Genomic DNA, 23,897 nt, shown 5'->3' with positions numbered 1-23,897 from the left:
CTCCTCTAAAAAGTAGATGCGCCCTATGGTTGGGTGCGTCCAATGGAGCGAAAAATACGGTACATCCCTCCCCCCCCAAAAAAACAATTTAGCAACTCTGTCCGGATTTTGGAAATATGGCAACCCTATTGTTAAGTATGTCACCTGCCCTGAGTCCTGGCAAACAGGGTTCTTTTAAAAATAGACACGTTTTGTAGAAGCACCTTAGTTACATATGGATTCGTGAAAAGGACAAGTCAAGTAACTGCCTGTACACTTTGCCGCCATGAGAAAAGGCAGAAGTTGCAGTTACGGCACTTACTTGATAAGGTTCTGGAAAGCGTAGCCATCTGTCCACTGCTCAGTGTAAGACGCTCCGTGCCGCACCGTAGCAAAGTGACCCAGTCTCAGCCGATCCTGCATACTCTTATCTCGACATGCCATCTTTTCCTGCTTTGACTAGGCAGAGAAGGATAGTATGAATCAACGCTGCCACAACTGGGGTTCACCACACTGCTAGTCAGTCAATGAGGACCGAAAATATGAACGATGCAAAGTTTAACACTCCTCAAGTGTAGAAAGTAGTCTGTCATGTGCAAACCTGTGGCCTGCATATGGTCCCTTACATGTGGCTTAGCAACTGGCTCTTTGTAAAGAAAGAAAAAGGGCTACATACACACATTCAAACCAAAAGTGCTGCATGCATATGCCTGGGAGGGAACAAAATGGGAGATTTCCATCAAAATGAATGGTAGCTTATAGCCTTTTGAATACAATTCAAGCCAGGGCCTTTTAGGTCAGAGCTGAAGGAGGAGGAAAAAAAGTGGCTCTTTATCCATGCATCAATTATAAACAGCAAGAGATGTTCTCAATGGCTACCCCACTGTAATAAACGTCACAGCCCGAGCCACACTGTCTTCCTGATGCAACACAGCTTGGTTTTGAGGTTTGGCAACTTTCACTGCTCACCTCTCTAGTGTTGTAAATGTCATTACAAATTTGAGTCCACAACCCAAAAATAACTTTTGGTGATGGTGAGCATTTGTTCTAAATGCACCTCCATGTGACAAGGTCTGAATTAGGATTTTCAGTGGGTCTCCAGGATATAGCGGAGGTCACTAGGAAGGGGCATACTCAAAAGCAATGCTCATAAAAGATGGTGGTAGTTATACTACAATAAAAATTTGGAGGGGGACTGTAGCTCAAAAGCAGAGAAAGTGTTTTGCAGAAAGTGCCAGGGTGGACTCAAGCCGATCTGACTCAGTATAATATAGGTACCTTTGCATGCATGTCCATATGAGTATGATAAAACAATGTCCTCGTGGACCCAATACATTTGTGCAATCCTTACTCCGATTAATGTATGCAAGTTACAGCAGGATACAAGTTCCAACAAAATGCACAGAACTGAAGGGCTGGGAGGAGAGAAGAGGGCAAAGGTGAGAAGGTTGTAAAGGGCAATTCGGAAGCCAAAACTTACCTTTTCTATAAGAAGCTTCTTGCTCATTGTCACACATCTATTCAACCGTTCTTTGTACTTCTCAAGCATTTTCTGTTGTTCATCTATCTGTCGCCTTAAGTCACAATTTGCCTGAAAATAGAAGTAATGCTAAGCAGGTAGCCAAACAGAGAACAGCCAAAATCTCACCTGGATGGCATGCAGGCAGAGAGGGAAATGATGAAGATGCTGTAGTTGTCAAAATATAGTACCAGAGAACATAGAAGGCACCACAGTGTTCAACTGTTGGGCCATGGAGGAATTTTAGTCATTTCACATTTGTATTAAGCGGTGTAGTCATAAGAATATATATATTTTTTAAAGGGTTCTTTGTTTGAATAGAAAACAAATTCTTCATTGGAATAATCAGGTTCTGCAAGAACATGGTTGGGTGCTTCAAGAAATCCTAGCCCATCTACAATTTAATCCCATTATACTAACAAGTTCCCTATGTTATAGATAAATTCTCTCACTTTACATTACCGCTCTATGCGTTAAAAAAGTATTATTATTTTTAGAAGAGTTTACAGGTGTACTTACTCTCAATAAGTCATCTATCCTGCCTTCTTTCTTCTCCAGGTCAGAGTTCTTACTGTTTTCTAGTGCAGATATTTTTTCTACCGTGAGATCAGACTGCAGGAGGAAGAGGGAAAGAGCTCAATGAGAAAAATCACCCAAGAAGTGATTGGGTGTTTCAGGGACAGAAAAGCATGTCAAACACGAGTCTTTTGTTCCTTCGTGACCAATGAATGGAACAACCTGAAATTATGGAGAAAATGTTTTCCCTTACAAAAGGCAAACCAAAACATCAGGCAAATGGTACAGCTGCAGCTGAAATCTTTTCACATCTGTCATAAAAGCCTTCTCTAGTCCCTAAGGGGAAAAAAGGGCTGAGATTTCCCAAGTGTAGCAAAGCTGGCAAAACTCCATTCTAATCCCAGTGATGTGGGGTCATGGGGGAAAAAGCAAGCGACAAGCCATACAGGCCGGGGAACCTGTGGTCCTCCAGGTGTTAACCCCCATTAACCCCAGACAGCAAGGCTAATGGTTTGGGATGGTGGGAGGTGTAGTCCACCATCATCTGGATGGTGCAGGTTCCTCACCTTTATCTTAGGGCATAGTTTGTATTCCCTGAAACTTTGTGGGGAAAACAGAATCACACCACTGTCGCTCAGCACACTAAATCTATAAAGGGTATGAGAGGCAGGGTGGGTATGATTGTGTGTGGAGCTGACATGCCTTTTGCAGACATTGCCTATGAACATTTTAATCACGCTCCTCCCAAAGCGTGTTACATCCATACAAAATGGTGTGCCTTTGAGCAAGCCACTTTCCCCTCAGAAAAGCAGCCTACCTTTCAGGGGGTATTGGGTCTTTTTCTACCTATTTTCGGTTGGTCACCTTTTCAAAACGCAACACTGCCACAAAGCTTAAAAACTGAAACCACGGCTGGGTTTCACAAGATCCTATCGTCTTCAATGAGAAGATCAGAATCTGGGGACTCGTTTCCCTGAAAGGCAGCTTGTCCACCAACACCAAATTTCCCCTCCGTTATATAACCAGAAGGGTGAGTTCTGGGCAGCTGTCTCACCTCCACAGTGCAATGGTGTAGCCCCAAAGGCTGGGGACCCCTCCTTGCACATCCCAGAGGCATTTACAATTTAAAGGGACTCCGCAGCAGATGCACATGGGATCCTCAGCAGAAAAATCCATCTGAAAGGGTCCTAAAAGTTTGAAAGCCATCATTTTATATGGTTGCCCTGATCAGAGGCCTCTTGGTATGAATAGGAATTTTGAAGAACACATGGAAATCCCATGTGCAGGCAGATTCTTTCTTTTGGGGATGGTGATGCATGTGTTGGAAACGCCAGATGCAGATCACAGCACTCAGAATTGTTCAGACCGCGTGCACCATGAATACCCATTTTGCAAAAGGAGTTAGGGTTGAAGGACAGCAGCATTTTAAAATAAACAAATGAACAGCAAAATAAAAGACAACTTTGTCTATCGTTGGGGGGGGGGGGGAAGAGGAACATGACAATGGTGGGAGGCTGGAGGCAAGAAAAATAGCATCTCCTCTGGAAATTTGCTGACCAAAACACATTGTTTTGAATAAGCCAACAATATCCCTAAGGCTGAAGGCACTTAGAAGGAAACAACTGATAATGGAATAAACATTAGCCTTCTTCTGGCATAGCTATGTCACTACCTCATTGCCCTCCATTATTTCTCCAATGATACGTGTTTGACTCAAGCAAGATACAACACAGACATTGCAGTACGTTGTTCATCGGTTTTATACCTGTGTCTGTTTATGCTGGACGGAAATCTGTTTTTGGGAGGTGCAGGAATGCTCTGTGTTCCCTGAACCCGTTGAAGAAGGACTGCCTTGCTGGGCCTGCAGGAAAAGGAGTAAATGAAGGACATGGGCTGTAAATTAATAGGATGGCAAAGCATTATGTCAAACACACACTCTTCCCAGCTGTTACCTAAGGTTAAAGAAAGCAATCTTATCTTGCCTAGCTGAGTGCTGTCAATTTTGATAGGCAGCAGGTTTCATATTTCCAAGGAAATAGAATTAACATCAGCAGTAACAGAGCCAGGGTGCTGCAGGTTCCCTTCCCTATTAAGAAAGGTAGCTATGTTTGGGATTTTTTATTTTACAGAAAAGGCGAGCAAGCGGTGACATCACAGAAGTTTATAAAGCTATGCATGCCATGGAGAAAGTGGACAGGGAAAAGTTTTTCTCCCTTTCTCGTAACGCTGGAACTTGTGGACATCCAATGAAGGTGAATGTTGGAAGATTCAGGACAGATAAAAGAAAGTACCGTATTTTTCGCTCTATAAGACGCACCAGACCATAAGACACACCTAGTTTTTAGAGGAGGAAAACAAGGGAAAAAAATATTCTGAATCCCAGAAGCCAGAACAGCAAGAGCGATTGCTGAGCAGCGAAAGCAGCGATCCCTCTTGCTGTTCTGGCTTCTGGGATAGCTGCGCAGCCTGCATTCGCTCCATAAGACACACACACACATTTCCCTTTACTTTTTAGGAGAGGAAAAGTGAGTCTTATAGAGCAAAAAATACGGTACTTCTTTACACAATGCAGTTCCCACGGGAGGCAGTGATGGCCACCAACTTCAAAGGCTTTAAAAGAGAATTAGACAAATTCATGGAGCGCAGGGCTATCAATGGCTTCTTGCCATGATGGCTATGGTCTCCACTGTTGGAGGCAGCAATGCTACCGAATACCAGTTGGGAAGAGTGTTCTTGTGCTTCAATCCTGCTTGCTGGTTTCCCATAGGCATCTGTTCCGCCACTGTGAGAATAGGACGCTTGTCACTGGCCTGATTTAGCAGACTCTTTTTATGTTCTTATGTTTAAAAGTCTGTCTGATCACATGCACGGGGCTAGGTCCTGATTAAGTCACACTTTATTTCCATTAAATCAATGGGATAAGCTAGTCATGACTAATTAAATCCCCTTGATTGCAATGGGACAAAATGAACAACTAACTACATCTGGACCCAACCTACAGTTAAGATGATTTAAAAAGCACATTAGAGATCATTTCCAGGAAAAGAGCCAAAATGCTTTTAAGAAAATGAATTGTTTGTAAAGTCTTGAATGCATTTCTTTGGCAAATGCCTGGGGTCTGGGGCAGTGACTCAAAGATTTAGCTGTTGGAGCTAAGAGGCTCGAATGACAACCCTAGAAATGCAATTTGCTTTGCAATTAATAAGCCTGTACAGGCTAACAGATTCTTTCTATGGATGCATTTCAATGTGGAATCTTAGGAGACACTGCAGAAAAGAGGGGTGTGTGAATCATGAGAAATAAACATTTTAAAGTTGAAGCACTTGGCCTTCTAAATAAGATTAGGTTACATTTCACAATCTGAAGATGTAATTGTCAGAGTAAAGGAGCACACAACTTGTTCAAAGCCAAGCGCTACCTTGGAAGCCATCTTGCCCATTTTGGTTGCTACTTACTAGTTTAATCAACATGCCGAACTTACATGTGATGGCCACTGAGCCACTCCTGCAAAAGAATTGACTATGCTACCATATCTTGAAGATGAAACCATTAAATAACAAAAAAAAACTTTAGTATATTGGTCTTTCAAATCATGAGAACTGGAAAAGCTGTGATTCTCTAAACTTCAATTTGTGTTCCATTTAGAAATGGGCAGCTCCATTTCATCACCATGAAGGGATGGGAGAGAGGTAAAGCAAGGAAAATGGGAGGGAGATGAGGCCCCAGAGAAAGGAGTACCTCAAGGTGGGGGTCAATGAAGTAGGGTTTGGGGGAAGAGTACTTCCTAAAGAAAAAAAGAAAAGCTAAAACCTTTAGCTAGTTTTGCTGTCACAAGCTGCAACCACTGAGGACTAGAATTTGAAGAAAAAGAAAGAAACCTGAGATTCTAATAAGGGGGCCATACAGATGTGTGGGGGGGGGGGATTGGATGCTATCCACCCATGTCAGACCCATTCAGACCCCCTTGAGTGTGGCCATTAAGACCATGCTCACCGAAGAAAATGGAAAACAGAGGCTTGCACCCCTCTGGGCCAGCTGCTCGCCCTCTAGCCGCTGTTTCGCCAGCATCGCCGACACCAGCGTTGGCAGAGCAGAGTGATCCTCCTGCAGTTCCTTGGCTGCGCTGTTGTCTACCCCGTAAAGCGGCTGCTCCATTCGCCGCTGTAATACATTTAAAGAAAACCACAAGATACTTTGAAGAGAAAAGAAGGAGGGAGAAGTAGGGTCATAGATAACAAATCTGATCCATGCATTAGTAAATACGGCAGCTTGGAAACAGCGAGGAGAAGCAATGGGAGGGAGCGAGGAAGCGTGTGATCTAGCTACCAAAAGCGGCCCCATTACTACTAGGAAAATAAAAGACACAGTCCCTGATGCCTTTGCACCTTTTTGGGCACAATGGAAACCTATGGTATTAGGTGGAAGAAAAGTACCGAGCCTCAGACTCACAGGCTTCCCAACCACCTCTCCTCCAAATGCTACACCACAGGCATTTAGTTCTATTGCTGTATTGCTCTTACTGTTAAGAAGCTTCTCCTAATGTTCAACCAAAATGTACCCTCTCTTAACTGGAACCTGTTAGATCTTGTCCTGCTCTCTGTGGCAGCAGAGAACAAGTTTTTACCCTTTCTGATAGAATAGTCTATCAGGTAGAGGAGTGTTGTTATCACATTCTACCCCCACCCAAGTCTCATCTTGTCCAGGCAAAACTTATCTCTATGTATTGAATGAGAACAGAAGGGAAAAAGGCATCACAATATGATGGAAGAGACTGCCAAGCATTAATTTCTCTGGGTTGGTGCAAACTTGCAACATGGACCATCCTCTTACTTACACACACACACACACACACACACACACACACACCCTGCCCCCAGACTTGTCTCTTTTGAAGAAGTGACAAAGAAAGGCCTCAACTCTTTAAAACATGTAAGGTTGATTGGTGTCATTCAGCTTCTTTTAGTTCCCTTTGCTTAATCGTCTTACATCTCTGGTTGCTTGATCTGAATGAACAGCCAGATCTAGGTTCATTGGCATTAACAAATATGCTTTAGTCCTTTTTCGCTGTTCATGAATGACGTCTAGTACCATTGCCAGTTTTCCTATACGGTGAAATGACATGGGGTCTATTTACTCTCATATGTTTGGGAACCTGCAAATTCTATCAGCATTACTTGACTACCACTGCACCCAATTTTTAATGGTGCTTCTTGGTTGCCACATCCTTGTTCACACCTCCTGCCTGCACAGGAGGGGACTTGTAGTTTTTTGAGATAGTGTGGCATACCTTTGTCTCTCAAATGACATGAGCTGAAGTTCCCTATCATTCTAGAGCGGGGCCTGGAACAACAGCTCACTGTTACTTGTTCTAACACTGCTTCTGATTGGCTCTAACGCTTCTTACAAAAACTAGGCATATTATACAGACACACAGATACAGGGAAATAAGCTTGGATGAACTTCAAGCATGATCAGCACTTCACCACGAGGGGGAAAATGAGGCTAGTCCAGGCTAGATCCTCTAGACCCAGTAGAGTGTGCTCATCTCTACCATGCTCAGCTTGGGCACTGAAAAAACCAAACCCAAACCTTGCAAATGTTTCCTATAAAAACAGAAAACAGGACATCCTTCCAATGATATATGTATACAACATTGGGAAAAACATACACCATACCTCCTAAAAAGGATGAAGTTAAAAGCTGACCCTGCCATTTGTCAACACGCATGCACATAACAATTACACACTTGCTCAGTCTACATGTACAGAATGACTTTTTGAGAATATTACAGTGGTACTTCGGGTTAAGTACTTAATTCATTCCAGAGGTCTGTTCTTAACCTGAAACTGTACTTAACCTGAAGCGCCACTTTAGCTAATGGGGCTTCCTGCTGCTGCCATGCTGCTGGAGCACGATTTCTGTTCTCATCCTAAAGCAAAGTTCTTAACCTGAAGCACTATTTCTGGGTTAGCGGAGTCTGTAACCTGAAGCATATGTAACCTGAGGTACCACTGTATATCCTGCAGAAGATAAATGTGCAATTGAGGTTGTAATAAACAATTCCTTTTCCATTCTTCCAGCTGAGTAAACTGTAAAAACAAGTACTAGATATGGTTTTAAGGTATCTTTTAAAAAAATATGATTTATTACGTGCCCTCTTCCAGAAGGTTTCAGGGTGGGTTACAGCAATATAAAATGCAGCTCGAAGACAGTTTGAAACAAATTGCAATCACAACTAGAGGGGGTCTTAAAATGTAGTGTCAACAGATAGGGTAAACAGGTGCGACTTCAGCATATAACAAAACATATCCAAGAAAGGTGCCAGATGCAACTATGTGGGGAGGGAATTCCACAATTTAGGAGCTGTCACCCCCCCCCCAACCTCCATCATTTTATTTGTATGCCCCCTTTCCATAGTTAGAACCATGGATTTTCCACATCTCAGATTACCTCTGTCAGCTCAGTTAGGAAGGCTGTAATGCAGTGAGGTGAATGCCACACCAACAAAATCCCTGTTCCGCCCAATGCCACAAACATTCCCTCAAATTCAGAAACAGTGTGGACTGTCCTCCTAGTGAGGATGCTTCTGACTCTCCCTCACCGCCCCTCTGACCTGAACGGTGCTGCAGCAAGTACCCAGGTGGACATATGTAGCTGCAGTAGCATACAGCCACCAAGCTCATCTGCCCAGCTCTCAGTTATGAATGCCAACTCAGCCCCTGCTATTAAATTGTGGACAACAGATGTTTTATTCTGGACAGACTTGGCAGTTACCACCAGCACCAGGTGAGCTGACTGGCAACCCCCGACTCTGAAGCACAGCAGGAAAATCAGAGGGAGCAAGGGCTTTGATGTAACAAGCACTCCCCACCACTGTATATCTTTGTTTGCCTCCATATCTACCTCCATTTGCCATCATGGTAGTCCCATTCCCATTCCCCTCTGGGGCAAACCAATAACTTCCCTAACCTGCCTCTTCTAAAACTTGTTCCTGAGCAATTTAGAATCCTTTAAAAAAACCTACAAAGACACAGAAAGGTATGGTGATGTGGTCAAACCAAACCTCTTTGTTAAATTATTTGTCCTAGGATTAGTAATGGTACTTCTAGCTCAAGCTACCTTATGACAAAATCACACACATAGGTGGACACACTTGTCATTTCTGTGTAGTTATTTACAGCAATGGATAACAGACACTGCCATTAAATTTTACATGGGCAGGAGAAGGAAATGCAGTGCTAAGAAGATTTCTATCTTGCCCTATGCCCTTGAAATGTTGAGTCATGGTGGTTTTCAACTTTTGATTGGCCTTCACTCTTCTAGAAATATAGTTCCTGCCACATCTCGTTCGTATGTATGAGCCTCCTCCTTTGAAGATTACCTGCTGCCTAGCTACTGCACACACACCTTAATCAAACAGAGCCCAACACTGGGTTAGACAGACAGCAAAGACAGCGGGAGTAAGAATTCAGGTAGAGGGAATGTTAAGGGGAGCATTCAGATCCCAATACCTGAACCCTGGAAGCTTTGCACTACCAGCGAGGATTTCTGAACCACCACCTATTAGGTTTGTAAACATTGCTTAAATTTGAAGTTCAAAATGAGCTTTAATAACAAAAATATAGAAATGATACCCTTTTCAGGGTGCCACATTACTCACAAAAGCCCACATTCTGTCCCTTTGAGTGAATACTTACAGGTAAAGGATTTGATAAGGAATGCTGTGGCGATGATCGTGCAACAGGTGGCACGCTTCTTCCAGGACTTGTTCCTGGACCGCTTCCCCCAGCAAACTAAAATTTGGAGGGGACAAAAAAAGTAGACCAGTAAGTTCATGGAAACACTGTGAAAGTTTCACAGAGCAAAGCACACTGCACAGGTGCATAGAAACTGGGGCACAGAAAACTATGCACACAAGGGAACAGCTACAATTAAGATCTGGATTTTTTTTTGCCCTAAAACTGTTTTAAAAATATAAAGAAGACAGTTCCCTAGAAAATTTAGTCATTTAACTGCAAGGGCCCCCCTCTCTAAGATGTTTACATATTATTTAGAAGAGTCCCTGTCTCTAACCTACATGGAAAGAATTTGCAAGGACATCGTTTTCTGAAAAGTTACATGTAAAACTGGCTTACCTCAAAATAATCACTAATTTTATGTCCCCTTGGAGTGACTTTGCCTGGAAGGGAAAAAAAACAGATGGTATTAAACCTTCAAAATCAAAACACTCTCATGCTTCAGGGTTTAATTCTTCTTTTTAAAAATTGTCTTGGTTTTGAGATAAGAAGGGAATTGGGTAGTACCAAAGATTATGGATGTGCCTGTTTATTATAAGGGAATTTCCAGACTCAGCTGTCCATGTGCTGTAGCATTCTGCTCCTCTTAACATGTAAGACTCTTGATGTTTTTTGTGAGGGGGGAAAAAAGGATCCTGCACAGCTGGCTTCCTTCTTTAAGTGAGGATTGTGCATGTACTTTTCATGTAAATGACAGCTACATTTTAGGAGGACTCCCTCCTCACACTTCAGATGGTGTGTGTCAGAGTAGTAGACTAGAATGAGACAGAGCCTCTGTGTTGATGCAGAATGAATACCAATTAGGACCAACCTCTGAAACGACACAGTTCTGGGATAGTTACCAAGGGACTATCTGAAATGCAACACTTATTCTCAAAGATTCTGTCGCTCCCCCAAAAGTATGTTGGAGAAAAGGACAAAGACATGTGTGCATGTGAGCACACACAGAACAGCAAAAGGAGCAAGTGGCAACGGAGGTACAACTGACAAGAGCTCAAAGAATGTGTGTGCATGAGTTCAAAGGTTCTTGGAAGAGGCACATAAATCGCTGCTTGAATGGCATTTGAAGGATGAGGAGGTAAAGTCGGTTATGATTCATTGGGCTAAAGATTTTGGGTATAATATACAGCTGAGTGATTGGGAAAAATTATGGAAAGAGGGTTTAAAGTTTACTGCATGCAATGCCTTAAAAGAAAATGTGATGAAAATGATGTATAGATGGTATATTACACCTGTTAAATTAGCTAAAATGTATAAAGTTAGAAATAAATGTTGGAAATGTAAAGAAAAAGAAGGAACATTTTATCACATGTGGTGGGAATGTAAAAAAGTGAAAAGCTTCTGGGAAATGATATATAATGAGATGAAAAAAATGTTGAAATATACATTTATAAAGAAATCAGAAGCATTTTTACTGGGCATTGTAGGAAGTGATATAAACAGAAAAGAATATAAGCTGTTTTCATATGCAACGACGGCAGCAAGAATATTATTGGCACAAAAATGGAAGCAAGAAGAATTACCGACGAAAGAAGAATGGAGGATGAAATTAGTGGACTATGCAGAACTAGATAAACTAACAGGAAGGATTCGAAATCTGCGGAACCAGAAATTCACAGAAGACTGGCGTAAATTTACAGACTATTTGAAAAGTAATTGTGATGATCAGACTACGTTTGTAGGTTTGCAAGAAGTTTTGTGAGGTGAATTATTGGAACTATTGCAAAAATGTATAAAGGGGAGGATGGTTAGTTAAGATAATTAAGGGCAATATGAATTTAAGAAATGCATAAGAAGTGGTCAAAACGGTGGATCAGCAGAGGTGCTGATGGAAGTCCAAAAAAAGATTGTATATGTGGTGAAGTTTTGTGGTATGCACTATAATTTATATGTTAAAATTAATAAAAATTATTATAAAAAAAAGGAAGAGGCACATAAAAGAAACTGAGGATGGATGCGGGAAGACATGGTAGAGGTGGGTAGATAAGGAGCAACCATAATGGGGCCAGAGAAGGAAGTGTCATCAGTATGGGCCATGATTCCAGACTATGCAAAGGTTGCTCCATATGATTCTTGGGATTAGGTGCTTCTGGGTGATTTGTCAACACCAAAAATGACCACTTAAGAAAGGAAGCATCAGAAAGGGAAATTTTTTACTCTTCCTCACAATTTAGGTCTACATTCTCCGATATACCAACTTCTGATAGATTCCTAAGGGCTATTTCAACCATTATTTTTATTTTTACATGGAAGTACTTCAGTGCCTCAAGTTTTGTGACAATCATGTGTGACAGAGATGTGTGATCACTGCAAGTGACTATCTTTGCCAAGCAGCCACTGGAAAACCATGCCCAAATGTGACATGTGCATGTAGTGAAACAGATGCAGGTGAAAATTGCAATAAGACCGCCTCAGGACTAAAACTGTTTGTCTTATAATGCAGACGGCAAATTTTCCCTGAAGGGAAGGGTGCTGCTCCAAGCTCAAGATCATAACAAGTTGCCCAATACACCTTTGAGTCAGACTCAATGATATCAAGGGAAAATAGAATTCTCAAACAACTGTGCTCATTACTGAATGTTTGGAGATCCTAATTAGGGGGCCTAAAGCACAGCTTACCTTGGTTGGTCTCAAAGGATTCCCCTTTCCTCTTCCTGTTGCGCTGGTCATTCTGTTTTTTTTCTGGAGTCTTAAGGGGGAGAAAAACAAATCCCAAATCAATTTCTGCAGATATCTCAGCATCAAAGCACACTAAGAAATTCAAAACCCCCTGGAAGACTTCTCAGTTTGTAAACACAGAGGGTTATGTTTCCCCTCTTTGATACCGGGGAACAAAAAATCAGTGACCACTGCAACCCCACTAACAGCAAGTATTACACCAAAAATGAATTAACTCCATTAAGGAAGACTGCAAGGCACTTGAGAGTTAAGATCACTGCCTTGCACCTTCCCGAGGGTTAAATTGTTTGAGTTTTGTTGAGGCTATTTGCATGGCAGGGAATTAGAGAGTCCAAAAGGTGGCATATTTTCTCCTGCTGGAATGGAACCCTGACTATTTTCACATAGTTGACAGTAATCAGGTATCTTCTCGTTTGACCCCAGGACAGGCTGTCCAGTAAACACCAGGTTCACTTACTTCCAGCTCCTTGTCACTTAGTGAGCCCACACTGCACAAACTCTGATTGGAAGATTCACTGTTCAGGGGCCCCTGGCGAAACAGACAAAAAAGCAAAAGTATATTTACATATGCTGAAGATGGTTATAACTCCCCAGAAAAGCATCACACACACACACACACACACACACACACACACCCCACACACACACTTGTTGCATCCCTTTTCAGTGCAATGAACTGTCTACAAATGAGAAATTAAAGTAATCGTGTCTTTCTTTGGTGCATTTACAAAATCTCAGTTCTAATGCTGGACAGCATAGTGCCAAAACCTATCACAGGAAATTCTGTTGGTGCTAACTAGCTCCTGGTTTCTTTGCACGTGTGCAGTTCCCTTCCCATATCCACTTCTGGTACTGGATCCAGGGTACCTACCACCTGAACCAAAGACTATAAGCCAGGGGTCAGCAAACTTTTTCAGCAGGGGGTCGGTCCACTGTCCTTCAGACCTTGTGGGGGGCCAGACTATATATTTGGGGGGGGGGGGGATGAACGAATTCCTATGCCCCACAAATAACCCAGAGATGCATTTTAAATAAATAAAATTCAACTCATGTAAAAACAAGCTGAGTCCACGGGCCGGATTTAGAAGGTGACTGGGCCTGATCCGGCCCCTGGGCCTTAGTTTGCCTCCCCATGCTATAAGCTTAGGATAAAACAAAACTTGCATTTACTTGATTAAACCTGTTTGTGTAAAAACTGATGTAAAAGCTTTTAAGGAGCAATGGTGACACAAGGACACTTGCATCCTGACATTATGTTGGGCACCACTGCCATCAGTTCCTAGTGGGGAAGGATGTTATTTATTTAAACAGATTTCTTGCCCACCCTTTACTACAAGATCGCAGGATGGGCTACAACCATGCAATAATTATACAATATTAAAATCAAATCAAATCCTTTAAAAGAAAAAGATCAAACAGTACACCAAACAGGAAGGTGGCATGCCTATTATATCTATGCTGAGAATAGATATACAAAAATTGAAGGACCCTGCAGTGGTCCTGGGAAAACGAAAAACATTAATCTCTGGGTAGCCATCAGAGCATAAATACAGTGGTGCCTCGCAAGACGAAATTAATTCGTTCTGCGAGTTTTTTCGTCTTGCGAGTTTTTTCGTCTTGCGAAGCACGGTTTCCCAAAGTCTTCAAAAATCTCAAAAAAGGCTACCACACCGCGTGCTATGAGTTGCTCCTCGAAGTCACCCTGGGTATTAACGGTTTTAAGAAAAAGGAAACAAACTTGCAAGACATTTTCGTTTTTTTCGTTTTGCGAAGCAAGCCCATAGGGAAATTCGTCTTGCGAAGCAACTCAAAAAACGAAAAACTCTTTCGTCTTGCGAGTTTTTCGTCTTGCGAGGCATTCGTCTTGCGAGGTACCACTGTACCTATGTCTCCCATTACCAACAGGAGTCTCAAGCAACTGGAATATTCTCACCTAAGTGCCAATTCCTATCTTTATATACAAGGAAGAATTGGCTACAATTACACAACAAGCTGTACAGTAGAACTGCACCAGATGCCCAAGCACTAAATAAAAATGTCCTTCTGGTTGCAGAGAAACACACATGAATACTTTGGCCTTAAACTCCACTCAGGTGGTATACTTGTGTCTTGACTATGTTACTTCAGATCTAAGATGAGGGCCTCACATAACTAACCCAAAAAAATCTTGCAGATTAATACATCAGGGAAAAGGCTCGGCTCGGCAAATAGGGCTAGTTCCCCCTAAGTTCCTTTTCAGTTCACACATAAAAGCTTATCTCACCAACCATATCCTATTCATTCAAAAAGTCTTCAAAAGATGGTGGACATCTGTTTTTTAACAATAATTTGTGTATTTTTAATAACGTGAAGTTTTCCCATAATACCTTTGTAATACCATGGGAATGTTTGGGACTTTGGGAGTCTCAGATGGATCTGGCTGGCAAATTTAATTGGTAAAGTAAGGTTAATGTTGACATGCAAGTCAACGCACAGACTAATAACAGAAGAGTTACAAAGACTTGAGAGACTATACACATGAACCAACAGCAATGAGATCTTTGAAAGAAAGTGGGGGATTTAGTTCATCATATTTCCCTTGAAGAAGTTTAGAATAACTACATAAAGGAACATGAAGCTCCAAAACATACACAGTGGCTAGGTTGATTTGTGTTAAGTACAACATTTGCTAGTGATGCCCACCTGGTGCCATCATTAACACGCTTCCAGCTCCAGGTAAAATCTCTCTACTCCCAGCTACTTGACAAATGAGGATGATATTGCTGACTATTGATGGTACGTTTTTTGCTGATGCTCTATTGGATTTGTTTGTATTGTATGGTTTTTACTGCAATGGATTGCTCTTTTTCTCATCGTATGCTTTGCATTTTGCTTTCTCATTTTGTAAATTGCTTGGAGACTTTTTACTGCCAAGCAACTAATAAGTTGAAATAATAACAACAAAATGTATACACCATTATTATTAATAAAATACCAAAGTAGTACCATTTTGGCCATCTCGGGAATTTGAATCTTTTTCTTTCTTTCTTTGAAGTGGAGCAACCTGGACCTCAAAATTAGACCTAAAATTAAGATAAGAAACTGTCCCTCAAAGAGGTAAGGAGGCGTTGCCAATTCCACCTTCATTGCAGTCATGTGCACCAAAACTGCATGACATTCCTGATTGTCCCCCAATTCCCAGCTGTTTTTTTTTTTTTTGAGGGGGGGCACAAGACTGTCTTGTTTTATTAATTCCCCAAATGTTTTCACTAAGAAAGCCCAAGACGCAAGCTTAAAAAAAAAACCTTCTTGAAATACTGCAGCCAAATGATAAGCTCATGACAAGATTTAATGGAGCAAAAATGAATACACTAAACTTGGCTGCACATAAAATCAAACTTAATGAAACCCAAAGTGAGTGATGACAGTTCCAAATCAAATATGGTCTACAAAAACTTTGTTTCAACAATCCTCCAGTCCAGGCATAGGCAAACTCGGCCCTCCAGGTGTTTTGGGACTACAACTCCTATCATCCCTAGCTAACAGGACCAGAGGTCAGGGATGATGGGAACTGTAGTCTCAAAACATCTGGAGAGCCGAGTTTGCCTATGCCTGCTCCAGTCTATTATTGGCAGGCTAGCAACATGTCTGTGATGGGAACTATGTAACACAGACTTATTTGCTACCTGCCTAGGGTGTCATGGATAAGCACACAGATAGCAAGAGGTTGTATTCAATTAAATCCTATTCAGATTAGCCCCACGGATATCAATGAATCTAAATTAGTTATGTCAATTAACTTCAATGGGTCTACTCTGAGTAGGAGTACTACCCAAGGATTATCACATGCAAGCTCTCCTCTAGCCTCAGAGGACTACCACACTCACCTTTCACTAACATTTGCATTTATATAATCTGTATCTACTGTAAGAATTTAGAACTATGAAGAACTGGTGCTAGTTTACCTTTTATTTTGTTGCTGCCTTTGCCTTTTATTTTGTATTGCATTATACTATAAGACCAAGAGAAGGGGTTGTAGTTTTTGAATCTTTCCGAAGCACCTATAAAACCTAAGGCACTTTAAAAACCAATTATAGTTGTTATTGTCGCTGAGGGCTGTTTTTCTAAGAATCCCAAGAATGTCAGGATCCCATTTTTGCAACCAATTCAACATGCAACTCCATCCATAAAAATAAGATGGAACACGGAGCAATTCAGTCTTGAACATTTAGTTTGGATGATGTTATGATATGCTAGTGAAAACAGAAGAAACCTGAGAGAACTAGAGATGGCTGACGGAAGAGAATGCCATCAACACTGATGTGGGATTTAAAACAAAGAATGAAAGAAGTTACCAAAAGCAGATACTTGATATAAGAACAGAAAAGAAACTTTAGTTATAGGAATGTCTAGCATTGTGTGAGAAGGTAACTTCTCAAGCTTCCCAGATAAGTTCATTACTCAACTGATAAAAAGCATTCAACTTCTACTAATGCTCACTGCTCATATATTATGAACTTTTCACATCAACTCCAAAACAAGCTGCAGAGGTCATGAAATGCCGGATTATTTTCGAAGTATGTTTGATTTCTGAACATTTAGAGGTCATACATACATTTTGCTTCAGCAGTGTTCTCCATCCCCATGACGGCAAACAAAAGATGCCAAAAGTTGACAATCTAGATTATTAGAAGTCCACCAAGCATCAAATGAAAGATTACTGAGTGTGCACATGCTTTTGGTCAGTGAGCTGTGCTGATACCAACCTTTGCAACGCCAGCTCCAGTGAACCTGGCCTCCAACAGTTCCTGCCGTCGTGGGTCCAGGCTATGCAATTCTTCCATCATATCTGTCAACAATGATAGACAACACAGTGTATAAGTATCCAATGCAGAAATAATTAAAGTTTGCCATTATTGGGTTGAAGTCAAAACATTAATATAAGGAAACATTAATAGCATTAACCAATCAAACATAAAGGTGTATATAGTGATACAACACTGTTACTTTAAATGGTGTCATTATAACCAGAACTGTGGGTAACATTCTTATTTCTCCAATAAAATTATTCCCCAGCATTGTTGGGTGGTTTCTTTGTGTATGGACTAACTACTCTTCCCTTCACAAAGTGAATGTGATTTAATTATCCTTCTCCACGTGGATCAAGAGCAGTTTGGATACCCAAAATTCCTTTCTCTCTCACCCTAGTAAATGTCTGTGGAACAAGCATTTTTAACATAATATCATTAGTAGCAACCACATAAGATCTACAGGAATCAAGAAGCTGAGATTGTAAGGGAAAATGCATAACAATTCACTACTCCTAAAAAGAGAAAAGGCAAATGCTAACATGCTGAGATGCACTATATATAGTTTTAATTGCTTCAGTCCCATATCACACATACAGGACTGGGTATGTTCATTTCTGAAGGACCTGTTTGACCCTAATATATTCCTCATTCTGAGAAACATGTTGTTGCTATCCCATGCTTTCCTATGAAGAGCAAGAGAACACTGAAGATACTGCATTTGCAAATCACACTCTGCCAAAGTAGCAACATGTGTTTCCACTGGCAGCTCAAAAGTACTGGACAATCTCCCTTCATTAACCACATTTCACATCAAAACACTAATGGAGAACAGGACATGGGGCTGGCCTTTCTATTCCATATACAGTTGTACCTTGGTTCTCAAACAGAATGCGTTCCAGGAGTCTGTTCGACTCCCAGAACCATTCAAAAACCAAGAAGCAGCTTCCGATTGGCTGCAGGAGGTTTTCAATTGTTCGGAAGCCAAAATCTACGAGTTCCAAGGCGTTTGGCAACCAACGTACGACTGTAAATATTTGTTGTTTAGTCGTTTAGTTGTGTCCGACTCATCGTGACCCCATGGACCAGAGCACGCCAGGCACTCCTGTCTTCTACTGCCTCCCGCGGTTTGGTCAAACTCATGCTGGTAGCTTCGAGAACACTGTCCAACCATCTTGTCCTCGGTCGTCCCCTTCTCCTTGTGCCCTCCATCTTTCCCAACATCAGGGTCTTTATACTGTAAATATACTGGAAGCCTATTTTCCTATGAATATTGTATCTTGGAGATTCTGGTCCTCCATCAGTGTGGCACAATTCTTCAGTTTGCTGATGGGTTCTCCGCTGTGTTCATGTGAAGCCACTCTTAGTAACTTTCCTCTGAAGTTGGTTAACAATATCTGGTCCCTTATAAACAATGAAACATACACTAACAATAAAGTCAAACAAGTGAAACAAACGTATTGTGTTTCAATAAGTTCACTGTCAACCTAACTAGTAAACATAGCTAATAAAATATTTCATTCCTGTTTACAAAAGTCAGAGATAATACATATGCGTTTGCAGAGAAAACAGTCATTTCCTCAGTGTAGAGATAGATCCTTGACCATGCATTCTTCTACCCTGCAATTTCTAGACCAACCCCTCAAAAGTTACGCTAAAAATATCACAGAAATGAAAACATTTATGGATAACAAAAGGGAAAGGTCTGTTTTCTTTTCAATTTCCTTTAGCATCTTCCCAGACAGATCTACCATGAGCTTGACCGCTGAAGGGTACGCAACCAAACACTAAAACAGAAACAGAGGCCACAACATGGGTCAGATAATAGAACTGTAGAATTGGAAGGGACCACGAGGGTCATCTAGTCCAACACCCCTGCAATTCAGGAATCTTTTACCCAACAAGGGGCTCAAACCCACGACCCTGAGATTAAAGGTTTCATGCTCTACCGACAGAGCTAGCATATGTGTATAGCAAGAGTTCTTGGGAGTTCTTGAAACATTTCAGACTGGCTCAGAGGCAATACTAAACTATAATTAAAAGAATCTATGTTTAATCTTAAATATGGTAAGAGGGGGGAAAACCAACTTTATGCCATAGTTTATAAAGATGGCTTGGTTCCACAAAGCATAAAGTTAACCATAGTTTAGGGTTCATATGCAATGCCAAAGCAGAAACTTCCAATCTCCTTTTTGCGATTGTGTCAAAGGATAGGAGGAGAAAAGTGCAAGCCCTGAAAGAGGCCAGGCCAGTTCCCATAACTCTAGACTATGGTTCAGGTTGTGTTATAGCCCCTAAACGGAGCAATTATTTAATAATTGATTGACAGAACAGTAGAAAAGCAAAGTGCATCTGACCCTATGACTCACACTTTTCCAAAGGCATTGTTTCTAGAACTATTTATTCGCTTTCATTTCCCCAACTAAAAGTTAAAACACTGAATCACTCTGGACCTTTAGCACATGCTTAGAAGGAACATTCCTGAAGACCACCAATACCCTTTAGAAAGAGGAGGGGGGGAAACCAGCTACTGACTTCACATCAGTTGTTCTGTTTGCTCTCCATTTTGTCCCCATTATCACTTTTCTAGAAGACTGCAGCAGAAGAAAAAGCGTCAAGTGGAATTTTAAAAAATCACTAGCCAGGATACTTAAAGGACTGCTTTCTCCTGCTTATTAAGATATTTTGGGGAGACTCTTTTCTGAATCCTGCTAACATCACAGTTGTGTTTGGCTGGGATACAGCTGCACCCAGATTTTGAAACTCTCTTCCCAGGGAACCTCATTTCCCCATCTCTTTTTAGCATTTTACAGTGGTACCTCGGGTTAAGTACTTAATTCGTTCCGGAGATCCGTTCTTAACCTGAAACTGTTCTTAACCTGAAGCACCACTTTAGCTAATTGGGCCTCCTGCTGCCACCGCACCGCCGGAGCACAATTTCTGTTCTCATCCTGAAGCAAAGTTCTGAACCCGAGGTACTATTTCTGGGTTAGCGGAGTCTGTAACCTGAAGTGTATGTAACCCGAGGTACCACTGTATTTGCTATCTGTTTATCTGCTACCTCCTTTTAGCTGTTCAATAGTCTTGTTATCATGCTATCAACCACTGAAATATTTTAAAATGGAAAGGCTAGTTATATATTTATAGCGAGGGTGTGGAACCTATGAACTTCCAGATATGGTTGCACTACAACTTCCATCATCTCTAACTACTGGTATGCTGGCTAGGGCTGATGGACAACTCCACTGAAGTCCAACAACATATGGATGGCCACAGGTCCCCCATCTTTGACTTATAACAGATAAATAAGACGGCAGTGCTGTAGTGTTGCTGGTGCTAGTCGGAAGAACATGTCAACAATATGACCATACGGCTACAACCTTAGCCACACTTTACTTTGAAATATACATATCAGTGCAAGTGACGGGACGTCCAAATAGGCTTATTTTTTATCATTGTATCTATTAGAAGGAAGAAAATGGTTCTAATCGAGTGCGCTTACAAACATTCCAAAATCTCCCAACAAGGCTTCTAAAACAACTCAATAAGCTACAAAGGAACCAGCTGGGAAGATAATGAAGCATTCATAATTATTAAAAGCATTCAAGTTTAAAGCAGCCACACAAAGGTGGGTTTGTCACCTCAGGGACTTCTGAACCCCTAAGTGGGCGGGCATCTGAGAAAGGCATTTGTGCATGTTTTAAACAGACTTCTGATCACTTTCCCCTCAAGGCATGTTAAATTCCCTGAAGTGGGAATTGAGCATCTCTCAAGCATGTATGTGTGCGGAATGACGATAAAGCAAACAAACTGTTGTTTCATGGCATTATATGAAATGATAAACGAATACATAATGTTGCTCAATTGAGTGTCCCCCTTGCCCTGACTTCTACTTCTTGCTATTCCAGAGAACACATTTATTTCACTTTGTAACCTCCAATCTCGCTCGCTTTATCCTTGACTTCTCAAGAGATGGCCCTACAGTTTGGGACCCGAGACCACCACCTTGTTGGAATTTACAATAGTTAAAACAGGAGCCAATGACTCTCCCCACCCAGGAAAGGGACACCCAGGCAAGCATCCATCCCCTTACTCCAGGCCTCACCCACTTGTTCTTATGGGATGGGGACCACCTCTTTTACTCCAATGGGGAGTGACAGAACAGCACCCCTTTCCCCTCCTGATTTAACCCCTGCTAACCTATCAACCCCCCATTTTTATTTTTAAAAAGCAATAACAACCCCTACCCACACTTCCAGCTGTGGCGACTCCCACCCGCGGGGGCCTGCCGTCCCCAGAGGCCGCTGACATCTCACTCTCCCCTTGACCGGAAAACAATACAATCCCCTCACGACCAGGCCCAAGGAGGCTCGGCACCTGAGACCTCTAGGCCCGGCAGCCCACCCACCCACCGCGCCCCGTTCACTGACACGGGTGGGCGCGACCCTCTCCCAACCACGGAAAGTTACCAAGGCAACGGAGCCCCCCCACCCCACCCAGCACGCGAGAGGGAGGCTCTTCCGCCCCCCCTCCCCAACCGACCAGAACGTTCCCATAGCAACAGCCCGGGCGCACTCGCCCCCCCTTAACTCGCCCTTATTTTAAGCCCCCACCGGGCTTGCAACTTCTAATTAGGCAACGTAGGCCAGTCTCGAGGCCTAGACGAGAGAACGGCCGCCACGCGCGTTACCTTCCCCCCCCCAAAAAAAACCACGTCGCCCCAATAAAAACAGTCCCACAATAATATGAGAGTGGGGTCTCCCCCATTCCACACACCCCAAGGCCTACAGGGGCATGTATGGGTCCGTCCCCCCACAACGTTACCATAGTAACCCGGGCCCCTTTCCCGAGGTTGGGACACGGGGGGGGCGCACTCGCCCTTCTTCCGCGGCGTTGCTATAGCAACCGATAGGGCTGGGGGGGGAGGCGAGGCCTACACAGACTGTTGACCCCCCCCCCCTTAAAAAAATAAAATGTCACCAAGTGTAACGGCAACGGAGCTGGGGGTGAAGGAGAAGCCCCAGCTGCAAGGCCTACCTACCCCTCCCTCGGAAAGCGCCGCCGCCGCAGCTGCACCTCTTCCCCGACCCTCCTTAGGCCTACCAGGGGAAGGCCGGCCTGTTCGCCCGCTCTCCCGCTCGCCTGCCGGCCACGGCCTGGATGGAAGGGCGGCGGGGGAGAAGCGAGCCTCTCTCTTCCCGCAGCGCCCGTCCGCAACGTGGGGCCGAGGCAAGGGATGCCCGGGACGCGCGGTCTCTCTCACCTGTGGCGGCGGCGGCGGCGGCTCGGCTGGGCTTCGCTCCTGGGCCAGCCGGTTGGTTGGTTGCAGGGCCCTTTTTTGCCCCAAGGAGAAGACGGGGAGATAGAGAAGGAGGGATCACCGGAGGAAGGTGGCGGTGGGAGAGCAGCTGCTCCTCCCGCGCCCTCTCGGCGGAGACCGAGAAGGGAGAGAAGCGAGCAGGCAGGCCGTAAAATCCCCGGCCTCGCGTAGGCTCCCCGCCCGGCAAAGGTAGCCTCGTTCCCGAGAGGGTTGGGGCTCTCCTCCTCCTCCTCCTCTTTTTCCCCCGAGGAAGGGATTAGGGATGGGTGGGTGGGAGAGGGGGGGCGTTTACCCCAAAAACCGCTATTCAGGTGGGGGGGTTGGTTGCAAGTTGCGATCAATGGGGGCGGGGCAGCCCCCCCACATTTCACTTTTTCTCCCCCCCCCCAGCTCTCGCCTATACACCCCCTTCTCCCCCGCCCCCCTTTACTTAGGCTTTTTTTTTTTTTAAGCCCAGCCCCCGGATCGATTGGTGCAAGGAGAAGAGGTGTTGGGGGGGGGGACCACTTGTGAAAGCACGTGTTGTCTCGCGAGATTTGCACGGGTGGGAGGTTGGTGTGCGGGTGCGCGGTGCGCGAGGTGGGGCGGGGGGGGGAAGGTTGAGTCGGTGGTGGTGAGAAAAAGGTTGGGGGAAGGGGAGAGGTCAGTGCAAGGAGGTGCTAAAAACCTCGGGGTGGGGCGATGGGAGGGCCCGGGCTGCATTGCATTGCATTGCGTGTGGCTTTTTAAATTTTATTTAACCCTGCCTTATTTGCGGGCACCAGGTTTTGCCAAAGGCGGATGGACACCCCGCCCCCCCACCCACCACCACCGTGGGGATTGTTGCAGAATCCAGGACGGTGTCAGGCCTGACAGGTGGAAAAAAATGGCTGAGTCAGAGCTTTCATCAAGGGCATGGCATGGAGACTTCTTTCCTTCTTGGGGGGTCGCAGCAAAACGAAGAATGGACCCATATACTGGGCGAGGGGGTGTTGGGGTACATACAGAGGAAGGTGTTTCGCCTGTTAACTCAAGAGGGGGGCGTGGTCGCCTTTGTATAATAGGGACTTAAGGTAGGTGGGTATTTTTTCTGCATTGTGGTCAGGTGCAGGCGGTGGGTTTGTCTCCAAAGAGATGGGGGTCTGTGTCTGGGGGTGTTATTTGCAGAAGGGCGGGGGGGGGGGGCCTCTTGTGCTTCGGAAGCTTCAAGGCGATATCTATACAGTTCAACCGGTGTGTTTTTTCCATCAGTGGCATTGCGGGAGGAAGTGAAGGATGCGGAAGCGTTTGGGCTGATTTGTGAGCATGTGGGGGATTTCAAG

At 43.5% G+C, this 23,897-nt stretch overlaps 1 protein-coding gene across 9 annotated transcripts in view; it reads right to left on the bottom strand.

Annotated features, from left to right (window-relative positions):
• TLK2 (tousled like kinase 2) overlaps positions 1–22,978 on the bottom strand; it is a 39,520-nt gene extending 16,542 nt beyond the window's left edge. Inside the window, exons 1-11 of one of the 9 annotated variants that reach the window (XM_080976699.1) lie at positions 22,540–22,978; positions 17,235–17,317; positions 12,947–13,018; positions 12,430–12,499; positions 10,150–10,193; positions 9,712–9,807; positions 6,008–6,175; positions 3,780–3,875; positions 2,018–2,110; positions 1,460–1,570; positions 302–438 (exon numbers count right to left, since the gene is read on the bottom strand). In XM_080976699.1, coding sequence (XP_080832825.1) covers positions 302–438; positions 1,460–1,570; positions 2,018–2,110; positions 3,780–3,875; positions 6,008–6,175; positions 9,712–9,807; positions 10,150–10,193; positions 12,430–12,499; positions 12,947–13,018; positions 17,235–17,315 — 968 coding nt within the window. In that variant the 5' untranslated portion in view covers positions 17,316–17,317; positions 22,540–22,978. Of the gene's footprint in view, positions 1–301; positions 439–1,459; positions 1,571–2,017; positions 2,111–3,779; positions 3,876–6,007; positions 6,176–9,711; positions 9,808–10,149; positions 10,194–12,429; positions 12,500–12,946; positions 13,019–17,234; positions 17,322–21,523; positions 21,664–21,706; positions 21,718–22,100; positions 22,143–22,313; positions 22,337–22,539 lie in introns of those variants that run through there. The other 8 variants (XM_080976698.1, XM_080976694.1, XM_080976696.1 and 5 more) reach the window with 8 other exon arrangements.
• Between the last annotated feature and the right edge of the window lie 919 nt (positions 22,979–23,897).

Source organism: Podarcis pityusensis (genome assembly GCF_964106645.2).
Source record: "Podarcis pityusensis genome assembly, chromosome: 13".
In the NCBI taxonomy this organism is placed as follows: Eukaryota; Metazoa; Chordata; class Lepidosauria; order Squamata; family Lacertidae; genus Podarcis; species Podarcis pityusensis.
The sequence above is the reverse complement of the archived record's forward strand: the minus strand, read 5'-3'. Positions and strand labels throughout refer to the sequence as shown.